Below are 12,862 nucleotides of genomic sequence, written 5' to 3'. Positions count from 1 at the left end.
TTTCAAATTAAATAAACTAAATGGCTCTAAGATGCAGACTGGCTTCCCCTCCAACCAACAGTAAATATTACTAAATTTGGTTTCAATTGGCCCTTCATCTATTATCACTAACCCCCAGCTACTTGACGAGTACAGGGGCTCAGGCTTTGCACAGGACCTGCTGGCTCATCTGTGCAGCAGCTGGGAAAAACATGCATCCACAAATAAAGTATCAATGAACATGTAAAATGGAGCCAGTCATATCGTCTTCTTTTCTAAGTTATTAATATTGGAATAGACTGGTACACAATCTCCTATGTACCATAATGGGAGGATCTCTTGGGATGAGATAATAAAGCCTTGCCTCGCTGCTGACATTCACTATAAATACTGCCATTGAACACATGATGGTTGGGTGCTACCTGAAAGGAGGAGGAGGAGAGTTCGAAGAAGAGCTTCATGAAACGCAGCATTCCTTTGGCATGCTCATCCGTAACAAAAGCAAAGACAATCTCATGTGTCCCCAACAGTGGGATCAGAGTCAGTGTTGATTTGGCCAGTCTAGACAATTAAACCAAGAACAAAAATACAGTTCCAATGTAAGAGACAGTATCAAATGTATTATTCATATCAGAGCCCTTGTGAACTGGTTGCAGATGAAATGATTACTTGTCTCATTATCTTCAGCAAGTCACATCTTGTTTCAATGCCACAATTTTCTCATGCATAAAATGCAAAGCAGTGACATTTCTTAGATTTACTATTGTGCTTGTTTGTACACTTTTATTTTCCAGATGTCATTTTCTATCTCCTGTGTACTGTAATTTCTTCTTCATCTAAGCCTCCAATTTAATCTCTAATAAAGTTACACTTCCTGTTCCCCAAATGTTGGTTTCTTGGATTTTAGTCTCCTCATTAGTAAAACAATGAGTACGTACTTACTTAACTATAATGCGCTAAAGTTTGACTTTAGTCTGTACCAAAGTCAACTGTAGGGAGCAAAAGACTGCAATATTTTTACCAGTCCATAGCTGTCTCCTCTAGGGGGATGAACTGTGCTCCAATAAAATGAAGACTTTCCACACAGATGAACTCAACAGTCTTGGCAGTCATTAGGGACTGTTACTGATAAAAGTTTTATTGGCATTTCATAATGTGCTACACCTTCAAATAGCATCAACAACTTAATAGATCACCATGCAGCAAAAAAAGGTGTCTCCTCACCCATCTTTATTTATTTATTTTCCGCCCTCCCTGCAAGTGGGCTCAAGGCTGGTTACAACATAAAAGATTATTACAATAACCGCTTCACAATTTAAAAACATCAGTTAAAACTATGTTAAACAATATGAAGATGGCATTTTGGGGAAAAAATGGTTCTGTTTCAAATATATATGGCCTGAACCAGGGGTTCTTTGTTGGATTCACTTGCTACCTCATTCCTCCTTTGTGTAAAAAAACCACAGATGTACCTGCAATTTCAGCTTGTTCTCACAGCCCAGAACTCTCCATTTCCCCTCCATTTTCTTCTCCTTCCTAAGCTATGCTGTAATGCAGCTCAGCGGGAGGGGGGTGGAGGAAGGAAGCCCTTTAAAAGGCTGAAAGCAGGTTGGGGCAGGGACACATTGAGCTTAGCTCTGCCATTCTAAAGGCAGCGTTTAGGGCAGTTCTCCTGTGCATAGTTGCTGCCAGCTAAATGGATGCTTCCCTGTGAGACAGAGCAAAGGAAATTTGGTTTTGTTCTGCCTGAAAGGGGGGCAAAAATGGGAGTCAGATGAGTCACGCTTGGATTGGGCATGATGTCATCTGGATGCTCCCAGATGCTATGAGAACTTCCTACTGCTCATGCAGAAAGAAGTCTCCTTCTCAGAAGTGCTACCTATTCCACATGCAGGACTGGAGAGACAGGCACAAATTAGGAGTCTCAATGCGTGAATGAGATGATGGTGTAGGAAGGAAGGGTTAAAGTTTTTTAGGCACTGGGATGCTTTTTGGAAGAAGCGGCAGCTGTACAAAAGAGATAGTCTCCACTTGTCCCAAGAAGAAACTAGGCTACTGGTGCTTAAAATAAAAAAGATGGCAGAGCAATTTTTAAACCAAATCTTGGGGAAAGCCAACAGGATATGAAATGTTTCTGGTTCAGAATGACTCACCTCAAAGAGATGAAGGTTAGCTGCTACTTTTCTACAGGACAATGGATTAAAGTTGTCCACTGAGATGGTGACAAACAATATGGACTGCCTGGCAAGGTCTTGAGGCAGCAGGAGGAAGGTTGTGGGCCTAACGTGCTTGGGAAATTCTAGATGTTTATATACAAATGCTAGAAGTGTCCGAGGTAAAATCAGGGAGTTGGAATGCTTAATGTTGGGGGGAAATATAGACATTGTGGATATTTCAGAAACTTGGTGGGATGAGGAGAATTAATGGGACACAGTGATTCCTGGATATAAATTATATCAAAAGGACAGGCTGGGAAGGGTTGGAGGTGGGGTGGCTCTGTATGACAGAGAGGGTATACAGTCCAGTAAGACTGAGAAGGTTAGAGAATTAGATTCGCTTCTGGAAATGCTATGGGTTGAAACAGTGGACCCAAAAGGCAGCTTAGATTTGGGAGTTTGTTATCACCCACCAGATCAAAAGACAGAGGATGATTATAAAATGATGAAAGAATTAAAGATAGCGGCTAGACGTAAAAACTATGTTGTAATAGGTGATTTTAACTATCCACACATTGATTGGGTCAATATGTGTTCAAGTCGGGAGAAAGAGATTGAGTTTCTAGACACTCTCAATGACTATGCTATGGAGCAGGTGGTCACAGAACCTTCCAGGGGAGAGGTGATCCTGGACTTGGTCCTATGTAATGCCCAAGACTGGGCGAGAGATGCAAAAGTGATTGCACCACTTGGGAACAGTAACCATAATGTTGTTGATTTCACCATTTGCAAAAATAGGGAGTTGCCCAAAAAGACCAACACAACCACTTTTAACTGTAAGTGCTTTCTGCCCACTTTTAATTTCTCTGAAATGTGGGGGCATGTGAAGAGGAAACTGAAAGGAAAGGTAAAAAGGGTCAAAACCCTTGGGGAAGCTTGGAGATTATTTAAAACTACAATCTTAGAAGCTCAGATAAAATATATACCATAGGTTAGGAAAGGCACAAATAGGTATAGAAAAAGGAATGCATGGTTAATGAACCAAGTAAAGGAAGCTGTAAAAGGTAAGAAGGATTGCTTTAAGAGGTGGAAAGCTAGTCTCAGTGAGGTTAATAAAAGGAAACACCGGCTGTGGCAAATAAAATGCAAGTCTGTGATCAGAGAGGCCAAAAGGGACTATGAGGAGCATATTGCAAAAAAAACAACAACAACAACAATAAAAATTTCTTCAAATACATTAGAAGTAGGAAACCAGCCATGGAGGCAGTGGGGCCCTTGGATGACCAAGGGGTAAATGGATTACTGAAGGACGATAGGGAAATCCCTGAGAAGCTGAATGCATTTTTGTCTGTCTTCACTGTGGAAGATAAGAAGTGCTTGCCCACAGATCTGGTGCTAGGGGTTCCTGCGCCCCTAGGCCAGACTGTAATCATCTGCCCCCCCCCCGGTCATTTTAGCGTGCACAAAGTGCGCAGGCACCGATGACGTAGCAATGACGTCACTGTCAACCCCCCCAACTTTGCTGAGGACTCCTGAGCCTCGGGAGACCCTGGCAAAGTCTGGAAGGGCAGTGGGCTCTGCCCCCCCTCCAGTGGGGGAGGGCCCCCAACGCCATTTGCAAACGCCCCCCAACCTTTCTGCACCTCTTTCCTCTGCCCGAGTCTCGGGGGGGGGGACACCCGGCGCAGGGTGTCCTCTTCGCTCTCAGGCTGCCTTTCCTGCAGAAGAGCCAACTGAAGAGCAAAGCTGAGCTGCCTCTTTCCTCCACCTGAATCTTGGGTGGGGGAAACAGCTGGGGGGGGGCGTCCTCTTCGCTCTTGGGCTGCCTTTCCTGCAGAAGAGCCAGCCCAAGAGTGAAGCTGAGCCACCTCTTTCCCCCGCCTGAATCTTGGGCGGGGGAAACAGCCGGCGCAGGGCAGGTGAGTTGGTGGAAACTGTTATTAAAGAGAGAATTAGTAGGCACAATGATGAACTAAAGCTATTGAAGAAGACTCAGCATGGGTTCTGCAAGGGAAGATCTTGTCTCACTAACTTGTTAGAGTTCTTCGAGGGGGTGAACAAGCGTGGACAAGGCGACCAAATAGATGTTGTTTACCTTGACTTCCAGAAAGCTTTTGATAAAGTTCCTTATGAAAGGCTCCTAAGTAAGCTCAATAGTCATGGGGTAAAAGGACAAGTCCTCTTGTGGATCAAAAAGTGGCTAATAAATAGGAAACAGAGAGTGAGTATAAATGGGCAATTTTCCCAGTGAAGGGTGGTAAGCAGTGGGGTACCATAGGGCTCAGTACTGGTCCAATGCTTTTAAACTTGTTCATTAATTATTTGGAGTTGGGAGTAAGCAGTGAAGTGGCTAAGTTTTCAGATGACACTAAATTTTTCAGGGTGCTGAGAACCAGGGAGGATAGTAAGGCACTCCAAAGGGATCTGTTGAGGCTGGGTGAGTGGGTGTCAACGTGGCAAATGAGGTTCAATGTGGCCAAATGCAAAGTAATGAACATTGGGGCAAAAAATCCTAACTATAAATAGATGTTGATGGGGTCCAAACTGTCAGGGACTGACCAAGAGAGAGATCTTGGAGCTGTGGTAGATAACTCACAGAAAATGTCGAGACAGTGTGTGACTGCAATAAAAAAAAGGCCAACACTATGCTGGGGATTATTAAGAAGGGAATTGAAAATGAATCAGCCAGTATCATAATAAAAGGTAAAAAGGTAGTCCCTTGTGCAAGCACCAGTCGTTTCCAACTCTGGGGTGATGTCGCATCATGATGTTTTCATGGTAGACTTTTTACGGGGTGGTTTGCCATTGCCTTTCCCAGTCATCTACACTTTTCCCCCAACAAGCTGGGTACTCATTTTACTGACCTCGGAAGGATGGAAGGCTGAGTCAACCTTGAGCCAGATACCTGAAACCCAGCTTCCACCAGGATCGAACCCAGGTCATGAGCAGAGAGCTCAGACTGCAGTACTGCAGCTTTACCACTGTGCACCACGGGATTGCTCTAGTATCATAATGCCCCTGTATAAATTGATGGTGTGGCCTGATTTGGAGTACTGTGTTCAATTCTGGTCACCATACCTCAAAAAAGATATAGCATTGGCAAAAATGCAGAAAAGGGCAATGAGAATTATTAAAGGGTTGGAATACTTTCCCTATAAAGAAAGGTTAAAACACTTGGGGCTCTTTAGCTTGGAGAAACGTTGACTGAAAGGTGATGATAGAGGTTTTCAAGAGTATGTATGGGATAGAGAAGTATTTTTCTCCCTTTCTCACAATACAAGAACTCATGAACATTCAATGAAATTGCTAAGAAGTTGGGTTAGAATGGATAAAAGGAAGTACTTCTTCACCTAAAAGGTGATTAACACATGGAATTCACTGCCATAGGAGGTGGTGGCAGTTACAAGCATAGATGGCTTCAAGAGGGGATTGGATAACCATATGAATCAGTGGCTATTAGCCAGAGTCCAGATGGGACTGTCTGTCTGGGGCAGTGATGCACTGTATGCTTTGGGGGGGGGGGGGCAACAGTGGGAGGGCTTCTTTTGTCCTGGCCCCACTAGTGGACCTCCTAAGTCACCTGGGGTTTTTTTTATGGCCACTGTGTGACACAAAGTTTTGGACTGGATGGGCCATTAGCCTGATTCAACATGTCTTCTCTTATGTTCAAAGCAGCTTAGATTATTATGAGTCGGGGAAAAAAATGCAAAAGAATGGATACAGAAATAATTCTCAGGTTCCTAATCTTAAATTTTATGAATGTGATACAAACAGCCAGCCTGTTCTTAGAGTAGCTTTTCCACCTTCCCTATAAAATTACTGCTGAAGCTTATTTTACATGTAGGGAAGAAGCACCTTAGTTTCCCTTAGGGAAGTGAATGAGTGACTGTGCAAGATATTCCTTCTCCTGAAATTCTGATTATGGCAAAAACATGAGTTTCATTCTACTTTTGTTGCTTCACTTCAACAGATTCATCACAATGTACTGCCAATACCTCTTCCATTAGCATAATGCAAGTGAACTGCTTTGAGATCTCTCTAAGGCATTCTATGTATGATCACCTTGGAGTAAAGCTCTAAGCGTACATTGCTACTTCCAATTAGAATCACACCGCATAGCACTATACATGTTTACTACCACCTATTAATAAGATCTGTAATGGGTTTTTACAATTATTTGCTGATAAAATCACAAATGCTGATTTAATCAGTTCAGAGGAAGCAGAAGTTCATTTTGGTTTCTTTGACCACTACTGACAAGGGGAGTGTGCTCTATTTGCAGTTTAGATTCATGGCTTGTAAAATCCTCTGGGTGTGGGGGATTCTGTCTTTTAATCCGGAGGTCTGTTAATGCTTCTCTGGTGTAAGGTTTCCACCCCCTAGTAGCTCCAGTACTGAAACGCATCTTTGGATAAGCAAGTCTTTGCTAATTATAGACCTGTTTCAAACCCTATCTTTTTGAGATAGGTTACTGAATGGGCAGTGGCAGGATAACTTCAGAAATACTTGGCTGGATCATTTGCCCTAAACCAGGGGTGGCCAATGGTAGCTCTACAGATGTTTTTTGCCTACAATTCCCATCAGCCCCAGCCATTGGCCATGCTGGCTGGGGCTGATGGGAGTTGTAGGCAAAAAACATCTGAAGAGCTACCGTTGGCCACCCCTGCCCTAAACCATTTTCATTCTGGCTTCAGGGCTGGGTTTGGGACAGAGATGGCGTTGGTGGTGCTGGTAGATGATCTCAGTCTTTAGATGGTTAAATGGTTGTTGTATCTGTCAGCTACTGCTTTGATACAGTAAACCATGTCATATCGCTGAGGTACTTAGAAGGTGAATTGACTCTACACAGAACACTGCCAAGGTTGTTTGGGTCCTTTTTATCAGAGTGATCTCAAAGGGTTGCAGTGGCAGATGCTAAATCACCCCCTTTGATGCCAACATGGGGGGTGGGGTGGGTACCATAAAGTTCTGAGTTATCTCTCATATTGTTCAATATCTAAGTAAGGCTCCTTCATGAGATCACCTGAAGCTCTGGAGTGGGATGCTATTAATATGCTAATCATTCTCAGCTACACTTGAAGGACTGCTTCTCTTGTGCAGCAGTGTAGCTCTTCCCAGTAAATTCTATTGTAAGTGCCCCTTTGTCTAAGTTGTGTTCTGCAACAGCTGAAGATCAAACATGAACACACATAAAGCTGCCTTATATGGATTCAGACCACTGGTCCATCAAAGTTGGTAATATCTGTTCAGACTGACAGTAGCTCTCCAGGGTTTCAGGTAGAGCTCTTTTATATCATCTACTAACTTATCCTTTTAGCTGGAGAGGCTGGTGAATGAACCTGGGACCTTCTGCATGCCAAGCATGTGCTCTACCACAGAGCCATGGCACCTTCCACTTATTTGGAGGCTTCCTCATGTTTCCTGGAGGAGGCCAGTGGGGCGTCTATCCTCCAGACTTTCTGATGAGGCTGTAAAAGTAGAATTACTCAAGAGAGTTTTTAGGGCAGTCTTGGCAGACCATTTAATTACACAGTAAAGATGGAATTTTTGCCCAGCGACAGTTTTTCCTATTAACTGAGATTTTGCTATCATGTTCTATATATGGTAAGAGAAATGACAAAAGGAAGGATCTGAAGGAGATGGCCTTTGGGCAGTTTTACAACATAAGCTGGGAGATTGCTACAGCATGTGTAGAAGCTTCATCAACTCCCACATTTGTGACAGCCAAGCAAACAGTAATGCTTTGCAATCTATCAAAAAAAGGAAACATTATCTTGCAAAGATCTCAAAATGCACCTAGACACCTAGTAGTTCTTATAAAAAGGTAGAATGGAGATATGAGAAGAGATTAGGTGTCACTGCACTGAATTCTTGGAAGAGCATATTCTAGTGTAACAGGAGAAGACAAAAGGAAGATTTTTAAAGAACAGTCCAAGGTTGCAAGCTCATGTTATGAGCCAAGATCACAATCTGCATTACAGAAATACATGATCACCACACTGGAAGTTGCATCAGTTCCTGAACTTTCTGTACTTCTTTAGTTTCAGGTGAATTGGCTTCCCTTTTAATTTTGTCAAAAAACCATTTGTTCAGGGCAAGTGTTTCAGCACTTTATGAGAACCAGACAACAGGTTTCTCCATACTTAGCTTTCCCTGTTCAAACTGAAAATCAAGCTATGTGAACTAATGTTACATCATAGTATCTAGTAGAGAGTCCAGTATTACCTTTAAGACTAACACACTTTATTGTAGCATAAGCCTTTGAGAAACACAGCTCTCTTATGCTACAATAAAAATTGTTAGTCTTAAAGGTGCTACTGAACTCTCTACTATTTTGCAGCAACAAACTAACACAGCTAACTCCTCTGGATCTATGATCATAGTTATCTGTAACTCTGGTTTCTAATAGGAACATACCAAGGCAAATATATAAAGAAATCAGATATATACTGAACTTCTCCACAAGAAAACGTATGAGTGCAAAGTAAGACAAACAGAAAATGGTTTAGAAGACAGGTAATGCTATATATATATATATATATATATATATATATATATATATATATATATATATATATATATATATATATATATATATATATTTATTTATTTACTTGGGGAGTGTTCTCAACCCATTAGTCCTCTTTCACACGTTCAATCCTTTATTTTTGAATCTGCACTGAAAAAAGAAACTGAAGATTTAAACACAGGCTTCTCATGCTAAATGCACTACCACTGAGACTAAGCAACTGTGGATCACACTGCATTAAAGCTTCTCCTTGATAACTCTCACTAGCCATGATCTGAAAATATCTGCTAATCAGTTCCTGCAAGCTTTTCCACCTTTGAGAAAACATCGAATACATTTTCTGACAAGATGACTCACCGGCACTTTATGTCAGTTTTGCACATCAAATTAGCTTGCAGCTTGGAAATGATAATGCATATAATTCTGATAAAGATCAGGAAATTCACCTGGGGAGAAAGGGAACACAAACAGAATAGCAAAGGATTTACAATGTGTAGTACAGAAATAAACACCCTTTCTATGTAGCTTTGATCTGGATTTGCAGAGTGATTTGCTACCTAAAGTGCACCTTTCTTGCAAAAACTCAAAACTGAATTACTATTATTTTGCCCTTTTAGAATACTGTCACTGTCAGTCTGGTGCATGCAATCCTCAAAAAAGAAATTAATCATCATTTATTGTTTCCCTCTGATGAGAAAAGAAGTACTTGGGTTCAAATTTACAACTGAATTTTCCCACTGGGATAACTTTGAATCTTGACCTCAAATTATTCCCAACACACATGCAAATGGCATAATTTGCCTGTATTTCAAAGGGCTGCAACTATGTCCTGCCTTGCAAGAATTCAACCTCAGATCTGCATCTCTATGGTCTTTACCAATAACTATGTTTAGGTGCTAAAAACAGGAATGTGCCCAATATCTGTTGGAACGTTTTTGTATGATCTATGATCGTACCAATTTAAATCACAGATCATTAGCAACTCAGATAAAATTGTTTTGTTTTCAATAAAGCTATTATTTTTAATACAATAAGCAGAATTGTCATTAGTTACTGGGCATACATATGGGGTACATACATCCAAGAATCAGTTCTCTGTGTGTGCATTTACACTTACATATCTGGTGGTATGTATGTATTGTCAAATAAAATTAAGTTTCATGGGGGTTCTTTTTAATAAATAGGGTCAAAAAAGGGGGAAATAAATGTCAGATAATATCTGTACACAAATTTATTCACAAATATCTCATATATAGGAAAATTTCATATGCAATAGATATTTGTAGACTTGTAACTGAGCTGGTAGTTTGGAGAATTCTTAAAGTCTACATTTATAACAATCCTACCACTATATATGAGATGCAAAGCACAAAACCAGGTCAAACTAGACAGGATAACATTTATATAGACATCAACCAGTCTTCAAGATCAACTGGAAATATTCTGCTCTACAGAATATAGTACAGTTTTCTCCTAACTGCACTATATTCATTAGAAGCTTTTAGCTGGATACTTACCATACCACTGAAGAAGGCAGTAGCTAAAACACGTTTTGTTTTCTGTTTATTTTAATCTTTGACCAACTGCATAGTTATTGTTTCGTATGAATCAATTTAACAGTTTATTTGCCATATTGGTAAGGGGATTTATGTACAGTAAAACTTTTTATGGTTTGTGGGGTCTATTGGATATTATTTTAATGTAATTAGTAGATAATAAAAACTCATTTTAGTTTTGTTTTCCATTTGCACATAATTTTGAGGTCTGTTTACTTAACCCTTTTGGTTATCAGTTCTTTTTAAAAACTACTATACCAATGTGGGGTAGCTAGTACTCCCTCCCCTACATGTTTTCCCCTTCTCTCCATGCCAAAGATAAGCAGAGTACATTCTACAGTTCTGCTAGGTAGTTTATTCCTCCACAGAAGTTTACATCACCTTCTGAGAGAGCATTAAAACAAATACATAATTTAGATTTCTGAGTTTCACAGTTTTAGAAAACATGGAAATGCCTTTTCCAAATATAAATGGAGAAAGGCTTTGGAGAATTTGAAATGCCAATATGTAAGGAAGTGATTAAAAGAATCTGTAAACATAGGGTTCCATCCTCATCTAATTAAGGCCCCACCCGAGATGTCACCAAAAGTGGAATCTGCACCAGCCGATTGTCTATGCTACCCCAATGTATAATTCATGAAACTGTTATCTGCTAACCCTATCTACCCTTAAAAGAAAGGACAGATGGGCACATTATGGCCTTATGCTCTATGCCCTGGAGAAGCCAAGGACCCATACCTGGCACTCACCTTGCAAGTCACTTGGTTCACAAACAACAGTTTAATGTATTTACTCTCCATCTTGAATTATATACATCAGGTAATTGGCTGCAACAAACTACAGCTTTTGTCACAGAGATGTGGATAAAAATCAGCAAATGTAAGGAAATTGGAAGGTCTTAAGTATGCATTTTGGAAGTAATCACAAAGCCTCACCATTTGGCATACATGCTTAGCATTTCTTTAAAAATGTAATAGTGAGAAAAACAAGGTTCAATATACCTTTGACTGATGTTCAAGTGATCAACTGCAGTCAGAGATGAGACTGGTGCATGTACAGGCCATCTGCAGAAGATTCCTGAGCATCTCTGCCCTACTCCTTAGGAGTAACATGAGGAAGGACAGCACCCTATTAACTTAGTTCCTCCGAGCCGTCAAAAGAAAACATGGTTGCACTTGCCTCTTAATTATGTTCATGGAGTGTTCTTCTGTGCAGGCATGCATGAGAAGTGCATATGCACATGTCAACCACAAATATTCCGAAAGTTCCTGACAACAAAACTGAGCATGGGTTGAAGGGTAAATCCTCAGGCCCAAGTACAAATCAGGTCTGCTCATGCTCCCCCCCCTTTTTTTTAACTGACAGAGATCCAGAATACTTCTCACATGTGTTTTGGCCCTTGGCCTCTGTACCTTCTTGGCAAATATTCTTGATCACTCACCCCTATAGCAATAAGGATGGGGAGTCTGATGATCAGCCAGTAGTTCATGTTATGGTTTCTGCTCCAGCAGCTGAAGAACCAATAAGAAAAAAAAAGTGTGTATATGAGATCTCTCCTGCGTCTTCACACATCTCAGAAGTATAAATGTAATGTAGCAACAAGATTTTATCTGCAAGGTACGCAGTACTGGCATGGAGACTAAAGTAGTTGCTTGTGTCTGAACCACACAAAAAACTTTAGACACATCTGCAACTATTATGCTGAAATGAATCCTTTGATGCCTCTGTTTTTGCTTTATGATGGCCAATTCCACAATTTGTTATAAATTATCAGTATACAATTCTGAAGAATTACTTCATTAAAAGCTAAAAGACTGAGAGGGGATTTGTTAGGCAAATCCCTTTCTGTATAGCAGAAGTTCTATGCGCTGTGTCAGTAGTTTCTTTCTTTTTTTTTTTTTTAAAAAAACCCCTTTCATTAAATTTCTCAGCAACTATTTTCCCACTGACATTAGAGTCTTAAAATGAAAAGTGATGTTTTAGTCAAATTTCCAGATTTGCATCTGTTTTCCTATTCTCAGCAATAAGTGCTTAAGATTGTAAACACCTGCTCATGCCAACCTGGATTTTATGAAGTGAAGACCAAAACACAAGACATTCATATCCAGCTGCTTCTTTTTGTAAATTTTGTCCTCAAAGAAAACCTTTTTTAAAAAAATAGAAAGCTAAAAATACTTCATAGTTACCTTATATGTGTACTTCAAAGTGGAGCATTCCACTGTCTTCAGAATGGCATTTAAGTGGATTAGTTCTCACATTAAGCTATCTAACATTATTCAAAAGCTAGCAATATGCCCATGATTGTAGTGGGTGGGTTATGTATGCAAAGAGGTTTAACTAAGAACTAATTAGATGGTACAAAGCACATATACTTCACTCTCCTCTACTCTTTGTGCTCTGTACAAGATCTTTGACGCCCAGTGGGCAGCAGGGTTTGCTCTTCCTGCAAGGGTGTCCCCAGTGGCAGTGCCTTACTTTTCCCCCATAAGAGAACAGCAACCATCCATTTAAATGTAAGAAAGGAACAGGATGTATTTAGGGACCTAACTGGAATAGCAACTATATATTCTTGATGACCTCTGCTATTGACACTGGTAAAATGTGCTCTGCAGGCCCCTGCTTCTACCATACAGGATGCAGAA

General features: G+C 40.5%; 1 protein-coding gene across 1 annotated transcript in view; it reads right to left on the bottom strand.

The window, feature by feature from the left end:
* Positions 1-12,862, bottom strand: part of GLP1R (glucagon like peptide 1 receptor) — a 194,378-nt gene that overhangs the window by 14,295 nt on the left and 167,221 nt on the right. The window contains exons 11-13 of the mRNA XM_060243726.1: positions 11,662-11,731; positions 9,022-9,110; positions 402-540 (exon numbers count right to left, since the gene is read on the bottom strand). Of these exons, the coding sequence (XP_060099709.1) occupies positions 402-540; positions 9,022-9,110; positions 11,662-11,731 (298 nt within the window). The remainder of the gene's footprint in view (positions 1-401; positions 541-9,021; positions 9,111-11,661; positions 11,732-12,862) is intronic.

Source organism: Heteronotia binoei, chromosome 1 (genome assembly GCF_032191835.1).
Source record: "Heteronotia binoei isolate CCM8104 ecotype False Entrance Well chromosome 1, APGP_CSIRO_Hbin_v1, whole genome shotgun sequence".
NCBI classification, from domain to species: domain Eukaryota; kingdom Metazoa; phylum Chordata; class Lepidosauria; order Squamata; family Gekkonidae; genus Heteronotia; species Heteronotia binoei.
Note: the sequence above shows the minus strand (reverse complement) of the source record. Positions and strands in the feature narration are given on the sequence as shown.